A 19,703-nucleotide genomic window follows, 5' to 3' on the forward strand; every position below is an offset into this window, starting at 1 on the left:
GTCAATTTCACTAAAAGGTTCAAAAGGGCTGCCTGTCACACAAAAGCCTATATGTCACAGCCAAATGGCTGAGGCAGTCCTTGTCCTCATCTCGGGGCTACTGAGTGCAGGGAGCTCCCCTCTAATGGAACCATTTGGCCACAGTCCTGCGCAGAAAAAGCATGTGCACAGACATACACTACTGTACAAAAACATGCACTCTGAAAAAGCCAGACTACACCAACTAAAAAGAGATGGATATTATAGGAGCATGTATTCATACTGCTTACTATTTGTTTTTAGACTCAAGACTTTCAGGGAACCCTACTGAGAACACTAATTATTTATGTATTACTCTACTTAATCTTGGGTCAAATTTATGCAGTGTATAGAGGAACTGAGAGCAGAGGCTGTTTTTTAAAGGAATAAGTGTCATCTAGCAGTGACTTCACAGGTTGAAAACAACTGTCTCGTCTCCCGTGACGAGGGGTGTTCAGTTCAGTTGTTCAGTTGTTTTCAAGTTGTGGCAGTTGTGGCAGCTAAAAACTGGAAAACCCCTCTTGGAGGTAATGTTTTGTTTGCTTGTCCTGGGCTACTGTAGAAACATTGCAGACCCTGTAAAAGAGGACCTGCTCCCTCTGTGGATATTAAAGGGTCATTCCAAATGAGCGGAATCCCTTTAAAGTCCTTGAAGCGTGAAAGGTCATATTGACAACATTTTTATGAAGTCAAATTATTTTTTGAATAATAATACATCTGCAGAGCTTGTAGAAAGATGCAGTATAAAAATATCTACAGCGATGTTGTAGTGACGTGAATGCAATGGTAGGGGGGAGATGATGCCAGATTTTGTAGCTGAATGTTATCAATAACACCTTAAAGTAAGCTCAAGCATCTGGGATTCAAGAGTCAGCACAAGCTAATGTACATGATGGGATTTTTTAAACCATAAAGTTACACAATGAGAAAACACAGAAGACCATCTGCAGTCATAAAGACCTATTACTGTAGTTGTGTGCTTCGATTACAGACTCTAAAATTTTCAAATGAACAAGGAAGAAAATTCAAAACAATTCCTGATTCCAACTACGATGTGGTGACTTAATGCTCACTGAGGCATTACACATCTTTCTCTCTCTCCAGGTTGATTTTAATGCCTAAATGAAATAAATGGAAACAAATGCCTGCCTGGAAGGGGGTGGGGGAAATCATTCGAAAAACGATTATTCAACAAAATGGCCAGCAGTGATGTAATATATATGATTTGCAGTTAATGAGCTATAACATGCAAAGCTTGCAAAGATCCTCTAATGTACGATGCTGATGTTGCCCCACATGAATAGGATGTGACTGCAGTTTTACCTTGGGACTGATGACGGCGTGCGATCCCTCACTCCCAGATTCTTGGCAGAATTCTGAACTCTTGCCCCCTGTAAGACAAACACACAATGACAGTTCATGACTTCATGGATCAGGATCAAAAACCATAGAATGAAGAGCTTATATAAAACCTCAGGAACACAAGAAGCCCTTGTCTTAATGCCACGTTTGGAGGCCATCTTGGTCTGAATACACCTCTCATGATGATTTTGGTTTAATGATATGAGTTCCAAGTGAGGTTGCTTCCTGTCAAACCCAAACAGCCCTATACATATTGCTGGTTGTAAAAAAAAGATGTGATGTTGCATGTTGAGACCCTTAAATTTAAACTAAAGCTGCTTTCTATCTTGAGTATCCGTCTTCTTTCAGCCATGTTTGCAAAAGAACACATGCAGAATCGCCTTTGTGAGGAAATAAAAGTAAGTAGTAAGGCATTTGGAAGATGAATGGTTCTTGTTATGCGTATGTTGCAGAGTTTGATTATTCCCAGTCAGGAGCATGTCTGCTCTTTGCTAATGTTGCTGTTTGCTGGCAGCAGCGCGCGCAGAGTCGGCAGATACACGACTGCAGGGGGGCAGGAAGCCACTCAGCCTCCCGATTTAGAGACACGAACACCTGCACTCACACAACACACCCTCACTCTCTCCCTCTCTGTGACGCGCACACGCAAGCGAAAGTACACAATCGAATCATTGCTCAAAGAGGAGACGCTGATGACCTCTTTGGATAGAGAGCGAGCCACTGGACAAAAGTACATTAGCTGACCTCTCGGTTACAACTCCGCTGTCTGCCATGTCACTGTCTGCCCCGAGTTGCGTCCTGATAGCCGGATAGCATCAGCAATTATTCGATGCCTATCACGGCCATCCATTCTGATGCCTCCAGACAGAGATGCCCCCTAATGTCCCTAAAGGACGCAACACCCAGAGTGTATGTGACGAGACAGGGGAAACAAAACTTTTTTTTTTTTTTTAACAGTTACTTCATTTACAAACATAAGAGCTCTAAAACCAAAAATATCTCATGATGCCTGAAGTATTAGCAAATCATGCAACACTTTCCTGATTTGGATTTGTGACTTTACGATACAAGGTAATGGATATTTGTCTTTGACGTGGCTCACAAGTAAGTAACACGACAAGTTTACAGCCAGGCTAGCAGCTCTGTGAGACTGTAATTGGGAGCAGTGTTGCTTTGACATTCGTATGGTTCGTTGACCTGATTTAAGGTTAAACTGGTTAAAGTTAGCCCATGATGGACAGATGGTTCTTCCAATCATCTGCCAACTATTTTTGGAAAGTGCCTGCCTTTTTCCAAAGCAGTTTCCAAGGACCACTACGCAGATGGTTCTGCGTAACAAACCATCTGGCACACCAGGTTAAAACCAAAATATTGGACAAATTAAAACATTTGACGTTGTGGTGGTGCCAAAGAAAAAGTCAGAGACTCAGCAAAGTTATTACAATTTATCCTGTGCAGGACGTGCATGTCTGTAGCAAATTTCATGGCAATCCATCTATCCAATAGTTAAATAAAAAAGGAGGATTTAGGATTGCCTCTAGGGACAATAACCATATTTACAAAAATTTCACAGCAATCCATCCATTAAAAAGTTGTTCAGTCTGAAGCAAAGTGGTGGAACTGGGGCAACATACCGACTCACCAACATTGGCATCCATAGAGTTAAACATATATTAGACAAAATTAGACAAATATGGTGAATATGTGCCATGTTTGTGGGTTTTAGTTTAGTTGTTTCTTGATTTAGGTTCTCTCTGTATGTGTCATGTTTTGTTTTACACTTCCCGTCATTGTCTTTTTCACACATTTTTTGTTTCTCCCTGTGTATACCTGCATTTGCTACCTGTGTTTCTCGTATTATCCTGGTTTGTACTCAGTTTTTTTGCTCTTGGATTCTTGCGTTTGTTGCCTGCCTTTTGTCTTTGGATTCAGCCTGGTTATTAAAGCTTGCTTGTTGTTACTTTTGTCTTGCCTGCCGTAGTCTCTTGCATTTGGGTCCTTTATGTTAGAACATAATGATATGGCTGTGCAAGAAGTAGCAAAATGTGTTTCCATGCAGAGTCTTTCAATGCTTTTTTTATCGTTCACAAACAATGACTGCATTCAAAATGCACCATGTGTGTATTAACATACAATTATACGAAACATTAACATTTTCACATGTCTGCATTACTTAATAACCACAACCCAGTAGCTGGTATATCTGGATTTGCAAGCTTTAACTACATATATCACTTACAAAAGAAGTTCTAACTTGTCCCTTGCATGTGCAGAAACAAGAAAAAGTCCAAAAGGGTGATTCCATGAGTTATCTTCTTAAACTAGTTTAGATACTATACATATACTCTTCCTATACATGACAAATATGGGAAATTACTATGCAGACGTTTACACCTCAAGCTGTGATTGGGCCCATTTTGCCCCATGCATTCTCATTCTGAATGATGCTGATTGGTGTCGATGGATGGGTCCTGCAGTGCAGATAACCTTTCTGAGAGTAAGTATGACTATTCAGCGAGGAGCAAGAGGCGTCATCCAAACCCTGTGTGAGATTCATATTCATCAAATTCATCAGCTGATGTCTGAAACAAGGACACACACACACACTGTCAGACACGGCAGAGCAGACTCCCCTCTGCTCTCTATCAGGACCACACCATCTCTCCTCAGTGAAGTCTAGGTCAACGATGACACAAGGAAACACAAAATGTCAAATGATGGTTGCAGAAAAACGATACAATCAAAAAGTAATGAAAAAGTTCTGCTCTAGAAAGCAGACATGATAAATGAACCCCAACAGCAAATTTCCATACCAGCACCTCTTCATATTCCATTAAAGATATCTCAAACCACACCCTCCACAGCACATCTTTTTCCAGCCACACACACAGCTGTACTCAAGGTCACACAATGCACAGAGTTGCATCCTCCTGGCTGGCAGCCCAGCAGCTTTCTGAGTGTAGAAATTAAATGCCTCTCCTCCCGCAGGATCTCAGCTTCTCCACTAACCTCCCTCTCACTGCAAAACAGCAAACATAACCAGCACTCACAGAACTACAGATGAGAGTTTGAGATAGTGGCCAAGATGTGGTCATGGCTGCAGCCTTTTGTGGGGCGAAAATATGTACGCATGGAGAAAAGTAATGGGAATAACGTCCCTTGACCCCTAATAGACATGCCGACAAACAAACAAGCTCCAGACTCTCAGCCAATCTGTTCAGTTTCTCATTACTTTTTTTTTTTTTTTTTTTACACCCTCATTTGGTTGGATTCATATTCTGGTGGCAGTGAATGCATATCTGATAAGATTGAAATCAGACGGGTGAAACAGGGGAAGAGGCGGAAGAAATTATAATACAGGCAGCAGCAGAGTTGATGATTTTTGCTTGTGGACAGCAGCAAACACTTTTCATCACCTAAAAAAATACACTTTTTCATTTGGCTGCCTTTAAAAATTGCAAGAGAGAGAGAAAGAAATCAAACTTTCACAGAAAGTGAAAGGACATAACTGCTCCTCTATTGACGCTGTTAAATCCATAGCTAATACTGTGTTGGCACCCTTGTTTGACTCAATGAAGCATACAGTTTATCTAATGATTTTGGATGCAGAAATTGCGCTGCGGATTGAAGCAAAAATTCACCCAGAAAATGTTACTCCAGGGAGTATAGACTGTTTTAGATATTAAGTGAGGCTATATATGCACACGGTTACTAAGTACATACCTGTTTCCTCATGACATCAGTGGCCTGCATGATGCAGCGAGGGGGCAGGCCGTGGTTTCGGGCCAGCAGGATGGCCTGCTCCAGTGTCACACTCAAGGTGCAGCTGTTGGTCAGAGAGGAAAACCAAAGGTCAAGCTCAAATCTCTCTAGCTGCATATTCATCAGGTTCTTACTGAGGATATGGATGATGAATTATGTTGCAAGTAAATCATAATATAGAGTATTGCTCTTGCTGTACTATCAAAGCAGTCTGTATTCGAAAGTGGTGGAAGTGTGGAGTTATCACAGAAAGGAAAAGCGAAAGGTTTTAAAAAGCAGTCCACTGGTCTAGCATTGTATTCCTATAACACTCCTATAACACAGTTTGAAAACAAATGATGCATAAGAACCAGAGATACCCCTTTTTTATTCCACGCATTCATCTTCCTTTTCAAAACCTGGTGCCTACATTACCCACAATGCAACTTAGCCACTGAGTGACATCACTGGATTCAATTTATCAGATTACATGCAGCTTCCTGTGGAGCCACAAAAGGCTTTATACAACTTTTTTTTACGTATGCAGTAGTGTAATCACACTTAAATGTGTAAAATTGGTGGAATTACCCTTAAAGTAAATGTACATAGTTACATTTCATCAGAAGTATCTGACACAATAAAACCATCTGCAGTGACAAGAAACACCTTCTCTGACTCAACACTGTCTAACTCTCAACATGCTTTCATGGCAACAAAGCAGGCTCTGCACCAGATGGAGATTGAACGGGAGATCTGACACTGAAATAACATCAACAGAAAACAAATGCATGCCAAGACTCAAACTCTTGGCTTTATCCAGATCTGATGAATCTTTGACAGAATTCAGCGCGGCTAAATCAAATCTCCCCGCTCACATTTTGCTCCTCTTGACACCTTGTCATAGCCGTCACATTCCCCCCGCTTCACCTTCGCTCATCTCATCGCTAATGAATCATTTCACTCGATGCTGAAATGTCACTCAGCAAGCAAACATCAGGAGAATAACAAACCTCCTGATCTCTTATTGGGCTGAGTGGGGGGAAAAAAGAGAGGATTAAACATCATCTCGGACTTTCAGCACTTTTCACATCATCAAGATTGATACTTCGTGCCGCGGCCGAGAGAAAAGGGTCCAAGGACGAGTCGGCGTGTCTCCCGTGGCAGAGGTGGTGTACTCTCACTGCCATGGGTGTGATGTGTGCAAAATGAGTGCTGACGTGAGTCTGTGATTCATTAGTTACAGCAAACTCATACACACTCAAGACACACATGCAGATAGATGACAGCATGTGGATGAATTCTTGGCGAGCCAGTGACAGCTATCAGAGCTGCTAGTGACCTTTCTATGATAACAAGCTGTACTCGTATATCGATCCAGGGCCTTTTCACTGCAAATTGAACTGTCTAAAGTTCCACTGATGCCAGGCTCGGTTTCTTTGAGTTACATTGCCAAGGGGCTGCAGAGAAATCTGAGCAGTTTGTTTAAATATCTCCATCTCTTGTGGAAGGATTTTTACACTGACTGAGAACAAAAACTTTTGTTAAAAAAAAAAAAGGTGTGCGTTTTGGAATTTATTGCTGCCAGAGGCCATCGCTTTGAGTCAATCAACATCAAGATTTAAAAGTCCCCTCGAGTTCCAGTTGCATAACTTTATGACAGCGTGACATGATGTGATAAAAGTAATGAACTCAACAATCATCTCCAGTGTGTGCCAAAAGATATCCCAGCGGAGAAGTGCAAAAGATGTCCTCTCGCAGGCCATCCCGGAATATTCTAAGCACCCATTTTGAGCTTCCCACACCGATAAGGGGGGGAGGAAAAAAAGTCACCCACAGAGGATCTTTAAATATCTCTTCAGCTGGAGCAGGATGAAGGAACTGCACAAAATCTGAGTGTGTCAATGTGTGCGTGTGAGGCTGCACGGCTTCCCTTTTCATTAGGGCTGGTGAGATAGTATGAGGTGATTTATACCCATCTGTTTCATGTTGTTCCAGCCCATATCCCATTTAACCCTCCTCCAGAGCCAAGTCCATGCTGATAAATGAGAAGAAACGAGAGAGCGACACACAAAAAGAAAGGGAAGGAATGACAGAAAAATAGCAGAAAGAGGAGGGATGAGCAGAGGGGAAGTGCATACCGAAATCCCCCTCTCCCAGTAGTGGTAATTTCATATCCACATAGCGATACATGTTTAAATACATAGTTTATATAAAATGGAAAGGCCTTTTTCTTATTACGGTCATGTTTTCGTCCGTGTCCCTGTGTCTGCAGCACATCAAAACTATGGATATATCCCATTAAACTTGGATGGAGGATGCATCTCAGCCCAGAATAGACCCCATTAACTTTTGGTGCAGATCTGGATGAAAGGATGATCCAGGAATTATTCCTCCCTTTCTTTAAATTGCGAGATAGGGCGTTTTTTCGATATAATGCATGGATCTTGGTGAAAATAAATCAGGCAGCTCGTATGTATGAGTGAGCACAATTTCATGCGAATCCAAGTAAAAATCCAGATCTAGTAGATTTAAATATGTTTTATTTGATATTGGATTAGGCATCATCCAAATCCCTTTTCATACTGTTTGACGTGATTCTTGCACAAAGAGGTTAGTGGTGTTAAGTCCGTGGTGGGGACCGTTCTGCAGCATCATTTGCAAGATTCAGTTTTCTACTCTGTGTTGGACTTTTTATACCTAAACTGCGCTCATGCGTCAGAAGTCTCAACTAGTCAAATACTGGATTTAAGATGTTTAGAGAAGGAAAGACTGCCGCTATCCCTGGGGCATTGTTTTAGGCATTTTTGCCAAGAACTGCTGATTTATCAACTAGTCAACTATGTTTTGGGTTAGTCGATGACTATTATAATGCAGCAGTCGTGAACGCCCTAATTGCCTTCATGCAAATTCCTGCCTGAATCCAACCAGTGTTATTTACTACAGTATACAACGTATATTGTCAATTGTTTGTCAATTGTCACACAGAATATATCTTCGTATCGCACAGCCCTACTTGCATTGTGAGTATAATGAATAAAAACAAGGGGAAAATGTCAAGTATTTGAACAATTTGGTGCCTTGTACCCTGTGCATGAGGCTTTGTGCTATCGTTTTGGCTGTTTCTATCAGACAGGAACACTCCTTTAGCCTCCCTAATGGTTTTTGTGGGGGTGACTGACAAAAAAAAAGTCTGGAGAAGAAGAGAGGAGCACAGTGCATTGCAAACTGCTGATGCCCCCAAAATATCTCGCTTTCACTGTTATTAAAACTCATCCATCAAGTCAACTAATCCAATCAATAGTGCCTGCGAAGGCTGCCACACTGATAATGCAATTTCCACATTACTAATCTACTGGCTTGGTTTCATAGGTTTTTCAATTATGCCAGATTTAGTTTGCTTGCTTAAATTTACATGAGCAATACAGAGATTATTTTTTAAATATATATATATATATTTTAATGTTTCAAATATGCGGAGAAATCAGTGAAATTGGTTTGTCCATACAAAATGTGTATTCTGTCAATAGTGAGGGTCATACACAAAAACCTTGACTGTCAAAGTTAATAGCATTGATTTCTGTGGATACTTCGAATCCAATACACCCATCAGTCTGCAGCTTTGGAGGGCAAAACAGTATTTTAGGAGAAAGCCAGTTCACAAATAATCCTAAATATGTCCGGCCTGTCACCTGCTGTGTCACGGTACACTTAGCCTGCCTGTCTGGGTGAGTTGTGGCCAATGGGTATAATTGCACAGACGCTCACACGCATATACACACACACAGCCTGTGGGTTAATAAAGTAGCAGCAGTCACTGCACAGACAGGAACTTTCTATTAGAGCTCAGGCAACCAGGCGGCTCCATCCACGGCACTTTATCAAGCCATCAGTCACATCCGGCGAACGCATGAACGCGCGTGTGCGTGAACCTGTGCATGTGACTGAGACAAAAAGATATGGAAACTGTCATGGGGTGAAGAAAGAGGGAATCGGAGCGAGATGGGTGGGCAAGGGAGAGATGGAAGTTGGAACTGGGGATCAGTGGTGACAAACGATCAGGATATTTCTGTCCGCTTACATTGATGAACGTGCCCTCAGCAGCAGGTGAATTAAGCAGCCATATATAGAATTCAATGAGAGTGGAAGTAATTGACCTGTCTCCTTCCTGTGTAAAATGCTATGCCTGCTTAAAAGTCCCTAATCTGGTCTGAGAAACAATGGGCCCTATTAGCAAGAATATCCTGCTGGTAATTAATGCAGAGAAACATTAATAGAAAAATCCCCCTGGTAAGGAGTACAGGGTTCTCATTGAACTGAGAGGTAGGCATAAAGGATAAAAGAAGGTGCACAGAACCAGTGCGGTAGAAATGATAAAGGTGATAGGAAGGGAAAGGGAAACTGCAAGAGAGCTGTCAAAAGAAAGACAATGATAAGCAGGAACGTATAATTGAACTGGAGGCTGGAACTGGAAGTATCACTTACCGATGAACGCCGCTGTTGCACATGACAATGTGCGTGGCTCCCAGGCGAGAGCAGAGCTCAGAGGCCACAGTGAGCAGCCCAACTCCAGAAGCCCCGCAGGCGGTGTACTGACAGGCAGCGGTGCGCCGACAGCTGATAAAACTCTCCATCAGACGGTAGAGCTCCTCCAGAGCGTTCAGGGGACGCATCAGCTGGGCAGAAACAGAAGGAGATGGGTTAGTGCAGGATCCAAAACCTGATTCCAGGTTGTTTGAGCAAAGTAGAGCACAAAAATAGTAGATCTGCAGACTATGAAGTGCTTCTGTCAGGTAGATTCAGGTTGTGCTGGCACTGGGTGACAAAATCTAATATCACAGTATTTTTGACCAAGGAGACTGTTGGTTCTTTCACAAAATAGGAACACAATGAAATTTTTGATAGATTATTATCAGTATTGTGGATATAATGACTAAACGGGTAAAAGCAAAAGTTAGAACAAGTAGACAGTCTGGTAAATTCAGAAAATTATATCACTTTACTTTGATGCAGCCTTTAAAACCAGGGAAATACAATACTCATGCCACATCATGATATAACGACATCCAAAATCTAAAAAGTTATACAGTCTCATATCACGAGAATGATATTTTATTGATATATTGCCCAGTCCTAGTTCATGTCAACTTCCAATGGTAACTACAGGTAACAGGTATTTGCAGCAGCCCTGTCTTGCTCGATTTTCTGCTCTGGAGGTTCCAACATGTTACACGTGCAAACACTTCCACATTGCAGCGTTGAGATCTAATCCCATTCTTCAGTTTTTCCATGATGTCATGAATGCAGCACGAGGCTGTTCTTACCTTATCTATGAGGGCAGCTTTGGGTGCAGCACTAGGTGGCATGTTGGACTGATCCAGGTAGAAAGCCCTGGGGGAGAAACAACAGTTCACATATGGAGTGAATCTAACAGCAGTCGCAGAAAAAAAAACAACGTAAAGCAGTAACCAACGGCAGTAGACCTTGTTTAACAATCAAACACACGTTTGTTTTTTATTTAGAAGCTCCATTGCCTGACAAACACACTGTGGCACTCTTTTCCCTGCATCATTAGGTCATCGGGAGAACTGGCTGCCTTTCTGGGAAAAGTAGGCCACCTGCTCATTATGGAGCTCCACCATCCGCCAATCAATCATGAAAGTAACTTGGGCACAGCTCAGCAGAAACACGGACTAAGCATCTCTTGTCCTGGGCATCACTCCAAATGCCACTGCCTCATTCATTCATGGAGTACAGCCGGATTTGGTGTCATTTCCCTTTGCCACACACTGGAGGCAGCACTGGACCGGCATCCCTATGCAGACACAGAGGATGTATGCCGCAACGAGTCCATCTGAGGTGGAGTGCTGCTGGTGCAAACTCAGCAGTCTGTGACTCCATCAAATCTCCGTAATCCAGCAGTGGGCTAAAAATAGGTACACTACACCACATTAAGCCCCTTGTAATAAAATCACATACTCCATTACTTCTTGCCAGAAGCGATAATGAAGTACAGCATACGGTCAATCTGTACAGTACACTTTTGTGAAAGCGCAAATAGTCAGGAGAATTCAGTTTTAGTAGATGCGGCACTGCCAGAGGTTGAGGGAGGGAGATTGTTTACAAGAAGCAGTGAAGCAGGGCTCATTCATCTGCATTCACTCTGCTATTAGGTGATTAAAATCAGGCCAAGGAGGCATTCATTATGAGTGGGGTACTTCTGCCTGACATATTATTAATGAAATTAATCAATCAGAGCTGAGTTACCACATCCCTGATTCAAGATTTTACAGTGATTATGAAGCAGCCAAGTTGAAATGAAAAGTCATCGTGAACACACAGAAATGTAAACACACACACACACATTGACTACACACTTCCCCAAAGTAATAATGTAGGAAACAACACGACTTAACATTAATTCCCTTTTTTTCTGTGATCCCACATTACACAGAATTTAGCCTCTCACACCGGGTGCCAGTGGTCAGAATTGATTTTAAGGCATTACATGGCTCAGCCCCGATACTGACCCCTTTCACCACTGACCTCTTGGTTCGTGCAACACTTAAAACCAAAGGCGACTGTTCTTTTGCGGTCCTGGCAGGCAGACTCTGGAAAAAACCTACTGGTTCCACTAATGCATATACAGTACATGAAAGGGAGAAACTACTTTTTCATGCACTGATCAGAGTATTCGAGAATTTGGGCTATTTTGTTTCCATAACACGTCTTCTTTCAGACTAGTGGAAATAAATTGTCCAAAATACACATTTAGATGTTTAATTCAGATTTCTGTTTTGGAGATTTATGCAAATTAGACTGTTTTAATTAGATTTCCTCATTTTCTTTTCGTCTTTTAAATTCTTTATTTAGAGGATACTGAGAACTAGCCTTGCAGGTACAGAGAGCATTCGAAGTCTGCAGTAGTTGATGAGGTGGGGGATGAGGTGCAAGTGGAGAGACACTGGGAACAGGGCAGTGCTATCAGGGCTGATGTGAGCATTATTCATCATTCTTTGTCTAAATGTATGGAATTTTACTATATATATCTGTAGAGACACTTTTCTCATACTCTGAGCCAGAAATCTATACTTCAGTACAACTTACATAGACAAAACTTTGCTGTTTTACTCCTATCTATATTCTGAAGGTTTTTACAGAGAGGTTTGTTCATACATCATCCCTCGCCTGATTTATAAATAATTTTATTACTAAAAACATGAAGAAAATTGATTTTTTGCTCTGCTTTTCTGATAAAATAGAGATATCCGAAATTCCCTCTGTAAAACCTCTTGGCTTTAATATATCAACAGAATGGGACCAGAGTGTTTTGATCAGATAGAGATATCTGTTCAGGAAATGTATGCAAATTACACTAGTTACTAGTTACTAGTTAATACGATAATGGCTCATTTGCACATTTATACATCACAGTACCGAAAGTTAAATGTTTTATTTCATGGTGACATCTATTAGTTAAATAATGTACCCAATTAGTGTATATAGTACACTTCCTTCATCCTTTTAGGCCAAAATGGCTTTATGCCTACAACAGCATGTTTTCTATTCACTTTAGCTCATTCACATATAAACCTACGATGCAACACACATCTATTCAACACAGATGTCCATTTTATATAGTCACTTGTTGAAGGTTTCCAAGGTCTCAATCGCTATCTGGCAAATTATCCTTTAACCTCGTGGCGTGCTCCACTAAATGACTGCCAGCAGAGTTTGCTAGGGGTTCAGATGGAGCTAACAGCCCATGTAATTGGTTCAAGATGGCCTTATCATTCAACTGATGCTCACGAGTTACTCCGCACCTCATGAGGAATACACACCTCTTCAATTCCTCTCATAAAGTTAATGGCCACGACTGTCGAACAATCTATACAAGACTGTGTTCGAGGCTCTAAATATTTGATTTCCTCATTAAAGGTTTGACAGTAAACACCTGGCTTCCAGACTCAGCGAAAGTGCCTCTGCGACAAACGCACGAGTGGCGGACAGTGGATGTGCCATCTATTTAATAAGTGAATACTTAAATAATTAAATAGCTGGAATGTCCACTAATTCCTTTGTGGTCTTGGTATTATAGTGTAAGGGCTTACACAGCGTTCTCTTAGCAGGTCAAACAAAGAGAGAAACGAGATTCAGTGAAGCAATAAAACATCACAGGGCACAAAAGAAAGTTTATTGGGATTCAAAACCTTGTCCTAAAATCCTAAAATTCTGACTTTTACTGCAGATGTTTCTGGTTATCTGTATCCTTCCAACTGTGGGTTCAACAGTCATCAGACTTTATCTTTAAAGGTCTATAATAGAATCTATCTGAGACAACTCGACTTCTGCCCACATTTATTTATCTCTTTCAGACTAAATAAAAGCACCTTGTCTTGACCTTGTGCATCTCTCCTGCAGAAACAAGGTTATACTACCCACTGATTATCTCGTCGCCTACTGTAAGAGTTCTATAAATACCATCGGCCACAGCTTGAGACGCAGGGCTGACTCTCCTGGAGGTCTCTAATGACAAAATAATAGGAGTCAGACTACAAGTGATGTGTGGTTTTAAGAGGACCTGCAGTACATCTTAGCTGAAGGTCTTTTGTCAGAAACATTTATTATGGATGAAAAATGAAGTTTTAAGCCCACACAGTGAAAAAAAACACAACACTGTGTGGCTCGATTACATTACATACACCTTACGTACATAAGGTAGGGTCTATTACTCCACAGGTTCTTCAGCATCGAGGGCCCCTGCAGGACTTTGCATAAAATTGTCCACTGGCATTCTTAAACATTAAAGCTAAAAAAAAATAACAGCTCCTCTGGTTTAATCCTCAAGTTCTTTAGGGTTTATTTACACTAATCAAAACTCCAACCCACCATCTGTCAGCCTGTGTGCATCAAACACAAAGGTTACATAAACTGTGTGTGATCAGGCTCATTATTCTGAGCATTTCCCTTCTTCATATTTTGCTTGAATCAAGGAAACTTAAGGTGAAGCTTGCCTGCAGCTCCTTTTGCAATAAGTCGCAACCGACCACACACACACACGCACACACGCACACACACACCCACACACACACAGAACCTGCCAACAGGTTTTACATGAGACTCTAATGGAGAATTTGGCTGCAGGCCAGAGATGACCTGCTCTGCGTGTAGCTGGTTTTATTTTATTGGGCTGATGAGAATACTTAATTCTCTTTGTTTCTGCTTCCTTCATGACAATAGGACACTTGAGGCCCTTTACAGCACAGGAGCATTAGTAGTCAGCTGCAGCGTCAAAGAAGAAGGATCTGAGGCACAGATGTTTTCACAGAGAAGCGGCGTGGGAATGGGCACATTGGCATGACATCCTCCATTTGAAAAAGCACAAAAGAAGCTAAAACGATCCCTGAAATACCTCGAGTCTTCCATGGATTTGGTTTCACACCCGTTCGCTCATGAGGACACAAGTTAAGTGTCTAGGATTTATGACAGTATATGTGATCCTGCAGAGGTGCATGCTGGTCCATGTAAATCACTCACACTGCCATGATGGATGACACTCAGCGTTATTAAATCCCCCACAAACCCCTGCAGTGTGCGGCAGGGCCGCCTAAGGGCTAATGAGGACTTCCAGGAGCCATCGCATGCCACACAGTGATGCTTCTGCACTGACACCAGAGAGGTGGTGTGTGTGAAGCGTGTTGGAGGTCATACCCTTACCCCACGCCTACTTCCTATTTACACCACCAGGAAAATATTTATGACCAGCTATATGTCAACTGCAGTTTAATATGGAGCACATACCAGCAGGAAAAATGTATTAGCTCTATGTAGGTAACAACTGCATGCTTATAATTTTGGTCAGAAGACATGATAAAATCCCTCAAAAATATTTCACACGTATGCTGAGTACATTTAAATCAAGGGTGAACTACAAAGTCATTCGTGTCAGTCAAGAGCAGGAAACAAATGTCCGCCCCTTGACACCAAAAAGCAGATTAGTGTTAATGGGGTCTTGGTGTCGCAGCCAGCTGAAGACATATTATCACTAAATCATTGTCAATGAAGACACACATGCAGTAACTGCATATATTACAATGCAAAAATAGCGACTGGCTTAAAATGGCAAGATTAACGGCCCTGATGCTGCACATAAGTAGATGCAAAGTATTCTTGCCTCCCTGTAAAGGTGATTTTCTTTAACTTGTTGGAAGGTGAGTCAAGGTCTTTTTTACGATATACCAAGCATCACCAAGTGCACGGCTGTCATCATTACAGCCGCTCAACGACAGAATCATAGAGAAATGATAAATAGAACCAGGTTTTTGATGCTCAGCCTCACCAGGCTTCATAAACAAGGGTTCAGTGCACACTAGCTGGAGCAGAACGAAGCCCCACCACCAGCGCTCTTGTGGATTGGGACTCCCAGCGCCGGTGCAAAGACCATAGCATTTTCATCACTTCCTAAACCAGAGAAGGAAAGCTCTGTTTCTGTTGTTTCTGGGATAATAATCATAATCAGGTATGATCGCTCAAATAAGAAGTATTTTTCATTCTGTGAGGAAAACCTAAAATGTCATCTCAGGTTAGAGGTGGAGCCGTCTGAGAAATCCCACTTTTCCCAAACTAGCTTTTCAATACTAATGCATGTCAGATGGAAGATTAGGGAACTTACTGCAGTGGCTACAGACCATATTCTTACGGCGGCCATTTTCCTCATGCTCAGGATGGGAAGCTAAAATATCATCTGATATTGAGATGACAAGCTGGGAATCTGTCAAGTTGTTTTAATTTCACCGGTTTCTGATTGATCCGCAACTGAAGAGGCAAGGATAGTACAAATCTAGAGGGACATCTGGCCATATTTCAGGATAAAACAACATATTTGATAACCTGTTAGCAACTTTAGCGTTCAACCACTTCATAGCTAACATTATTGTTTGATTACATCAAGTGTGTTCCACTTCCATGCTTAAATGTTTCCCAGATGTGTGTTGATATTTCAGAATCAATTCACGCCTTTCCTGTTGTATAGTGTATCACTATCAAACAGTAACTTTAGCATCAAAGTAGTTGAATGCTAACATTAGCTGTTGTCTAACAGAAGCTAATGGTTCTCAAATATGTTGTTTCACCTTGAAACATGGCCCATTGTCCCTCTGGGTTTTCACTATCCATCATCTGATCAGTTGCTGATCATTTGGAAAGTGGTGAAATGATAATATTTTGTCAGATTACCAACGTTTATACGACTTGCAATTCAGAAAACAGCAGCATAACATCATCCCAGCATTCAAGCTTCTAACCCTGAGTGTGACGTCAACATGAAATGGCCACTGTGTCTGTTGGAGCTGCAGATTTGTAGCATCGTTTCGATGTCAGGGACAATGGTGGGATTCATATTTGTGTGCTGAGCAACTTGAAGTGACGTCACGCTATCTATGGTCTCTTGTTGAGCATATATTGTGGAGGTGTCCTTGGAGAGCAGGGCTGTCAGGGAGGCTTATATATATGGTTGTAGTTGCACGTTTGTGATGACGCAAGCAGAGGTAGATACATGTGTATATCAAAACCTTACCTGAGTTGGCAAACTAGCAGCTCGCAGCATTAATCATGCAGCACTTTATCTTGCATATTCACTCTATAAACGCTGGGTCACGTCTGAACAACAGTGAGAGGATTGATCTCTGCTCCAGCCACAGGGCAGCAGAGATAAAGGGCGGAGTGACAGAGCTCACTACTGTGCTGTAACTGACACTCTGACCTGCAATGGGCATCAAGCATTTCTGCTTAATCAAGACAAACTGCACTGCAGCAGTGTGATTACCAATTCCCTTCAGCTGATGGGAGAGCAAACACTGCAAGCACAAATGACCTAGAAGCTGTGACTGATGACTGTTTAACTGTTTAACAAAGTGTGGAATACAAAAGACTGTAGTTATAATAATATGTGCAATTTGTTGGGGATGCCATACTTCCGAGTTTACTGCTTATCTTTCAGTCACCATGCCTTCATTATACAGCGTTTGTCAGACTGTGTAGAATTTTAATATCCACATAAATCAAGTAGTTTTATCAAAGGGACCATAAGATGTGGAAATCTCACTACTGCCTTGTGAAACAGTGCCAAACATTTCCTCACTGCTGCCAAATGCATTTCAATTAGAGAGAAAAGCCTAATGCAAGCAGTGCAAGCTTCCTGCCTCAGCTGTGCCAGAAGATATCGATTTTAACACGCCAGCTAACACTCACAGGTTAGTGTTACAGCTGCGGCAACATATGGGCATGACACACATACGATTCACCAGCAGACTTTCTTCTGCATTCTTTCACCATGCTTTATGCACCAAGCTCCTTGAATCAATAGCGATTCTCTCCTGAAACTTCCTGTCAATACGACCAAAATGAGATGAAACCACAAGCCTGCGATAATCTCTCCCTCTGAATAAAACATTTGCAGACTCTGTGCTGCTTCGCCCCTCTGCACTCTGCCCTCGTCGACTCCTTTGCACACTCTCCTCCTCAAGCCCATCATCCTCATCCCTCCGATGAAATCTCCTCCATCCTTCCAACCTGCTCTGGCGATCTATATTCCCCTTTCAATTTCCCCCTTTACTGTTCTGTGACTGCGTCCTGAAGGAAAAGCCTTTTCTTTTCACAGCTTTTTATTTTTCAGATGTTGCTTCTCCCTGTAAGTGTAGACAATATACTCATTTGCAAATTCAGCTCACAATCTGTAACAGAAAATGAGAGACAATTACTTTATCCCTCTATGTCTTCTTGCTTTTGCATCATGAGAATCCTGCAAACAACTAGGCTGTGGCTTAGCAAACTCAGTGTGTCAGGGTTTCAAACCTCTTCTACCTAAATGCACATGACAGCCTAGCTGGTTTATGAAAGCATGAAAACATGCATACGTCATCTGGTTAGCTCTGACTCCAGCAGCAGCAGCCATGTGCTTGTGATTTGGCCCCAGAGTTTATGTTTTGAAGACTTGAGTGACTTCATCAGGAAGTATGGGTTTGCTCGGATCATACTGTATCTTGGTGCGTGTGAGGAAAGTGTAAGCCTTACAGTGCTATCATTTACCACTCTGAAATTGGATAATGCCCACATTGCAATGCATGCTAGCAAAGTCATCAGTGGAGAAGCAAGGCAAAAAACATGCTTTCTTTTTGCCTTTGAACTTCTGAAAAGGTCAAATCTTGACAGGGTTGTAACAGGGTTTCGCAGCATAATGAGCGACTTTCTTCTTCGTTAATTTAATTGAAAATAAATGATCCCAATACATAGCATTTCTAAGTGAAAATGCTAATTTTTATCCTCATCGCTATTATTTCTCCACATGCAACGTTAACAGATAAAAAATTCCCTTTCAACTTCAAAACAACAATAACTCAGCGCTCGTAAATTCACATTTAGGCCTGAGGAGTAATGGGAGTGCATTTGGGGGGATCGACGGCATGAAAACACTCAAGAAATCTCAGCCCCTGCAGTTCATTCAGTTCAGTATTGCGTGTGCTGTTTCTGTCTGTCAGTCAGCCTCTGGCTCCGGCCCATAGTGTGGGTTTAACCCAACACTGCCGTGGCCGGGCTCCAAGGATAACGAGGTGCCTGAGGTTGGAACGCAGCAATGGAGAGAGGAGTGACATCACAGGCTGGTCTGTGGTCAGCCCAAAGACACATGGAGAAAGAAAACTACTGCTAACATTACATAGACAGAGACACTGTATTCGCTGACTGGTGAAAACCAGCTGGGAATATTTACTTTACTGCGATTGATGCGAACAAACAACACGTTTCTGGTGCGAGTAGTCACCTGCTATAGTTTTGCTTGTTCTTACTCTATTATTCCATGTACACATGAATGACTGAGCAGCAATGCTGAATTAAAAGTACTACTTGGAGAGTGGTTTGGATAACCGTGCGGCTAAAACCAGTAGCCAATGAATCGATAAGTCCATCAACAAAATATAAATTAACAACCATTTTGATTGATTCACTGTTTGAGTTATTCTACAAGCAAAAATGCCAAATATTTAATAAGTTTAGTTAAGTAAGTCAGTGAACAGTATGTCTTTGAGTTTTGAATGTGTTTCAACAAGTTTTTTTTTTGTTTTTTTTCAGTATTTTGTGGTAATTTAAAACAATTCTTCATTAGGGAGATTTGTTTATGAGGAAAATAATAGTTAAATGCTGTACATAGGTGGAAGTAGCAATATTAGCAAAGCATTCTTCAATAATGGTACTTAAATGCACAGTATGTCAATTCTGCTGCTAGGGGTCCCTCAAAACAAACAATTAAAAAAATGTTCATGGACGAGTTTTATCGACTTCCTTCTTCTATCGACTTCCTTCCTCTGTCTCTGACATATCATCTGATGTTTCCCTGTAAGTTAAAGCCACAGGTCACCAAAATAAAACACACTGTTACCTTGAGTAAAAGTGCAAATGTCTGGGTTTGAACATTGTAGGAAACATTTGGGATAATGTCAGTACACAACTCAACAAAATATATAACAAAGGTCTGGTTGTTTTTAGACATTCTTTTGTGGAAACGTTATATCTTTCAGCAAATTTATGTAAAT

General features: G+C 41.5%; 1 protein-coding gene across 1 annotated transcript in view; it reads right to left on the reverse strand.

Annotated features, from left to right (window-relative positions):
- prex2 (phosphatidylinositol-3,4,5-trisphosphate-dependent Rac exchange factor 2) overlaps positions 1–19,703 on the reverse strand; it is a 99,307-nt gene that overhangs the window by 1,840 nt on the left and 77,764 nt on the right. Inside the window, exons 37-40 of the mRNA XM_073488704.1 lie at positions 10,443–10,509; positions 9,604–9,794; positions 5,104–5,206; positions 1,342–1,409 (exon numbers count right to left, since the gene is read on the reverse strand). Of these exons, the coding sequence (XP_073344805.1) occupies positions 1,342–1,409; positions 5,104–5,206; positions 9,604–9,794; positions 10,443–10,509 (429 nt within the window). The remainder of the gene's footprint in view (positions 1–1,341; positions 1,410–5,103; positions 5,207–9,603; positions 9,795–10,442; positions 10,510–19,703) is intronic.

The sequence above is a fragment of the Pagrus major genome, chromosome 19 (assembly GCF_040436345.1).
Source record: "Pagrus major chromosome 19, Pma_NU_1.0".
NCBI lineage: Eukaryota > Metazoa > Chordata > Actinopteri > Spariformes > Sparidae > Pagrus > Pagrus major.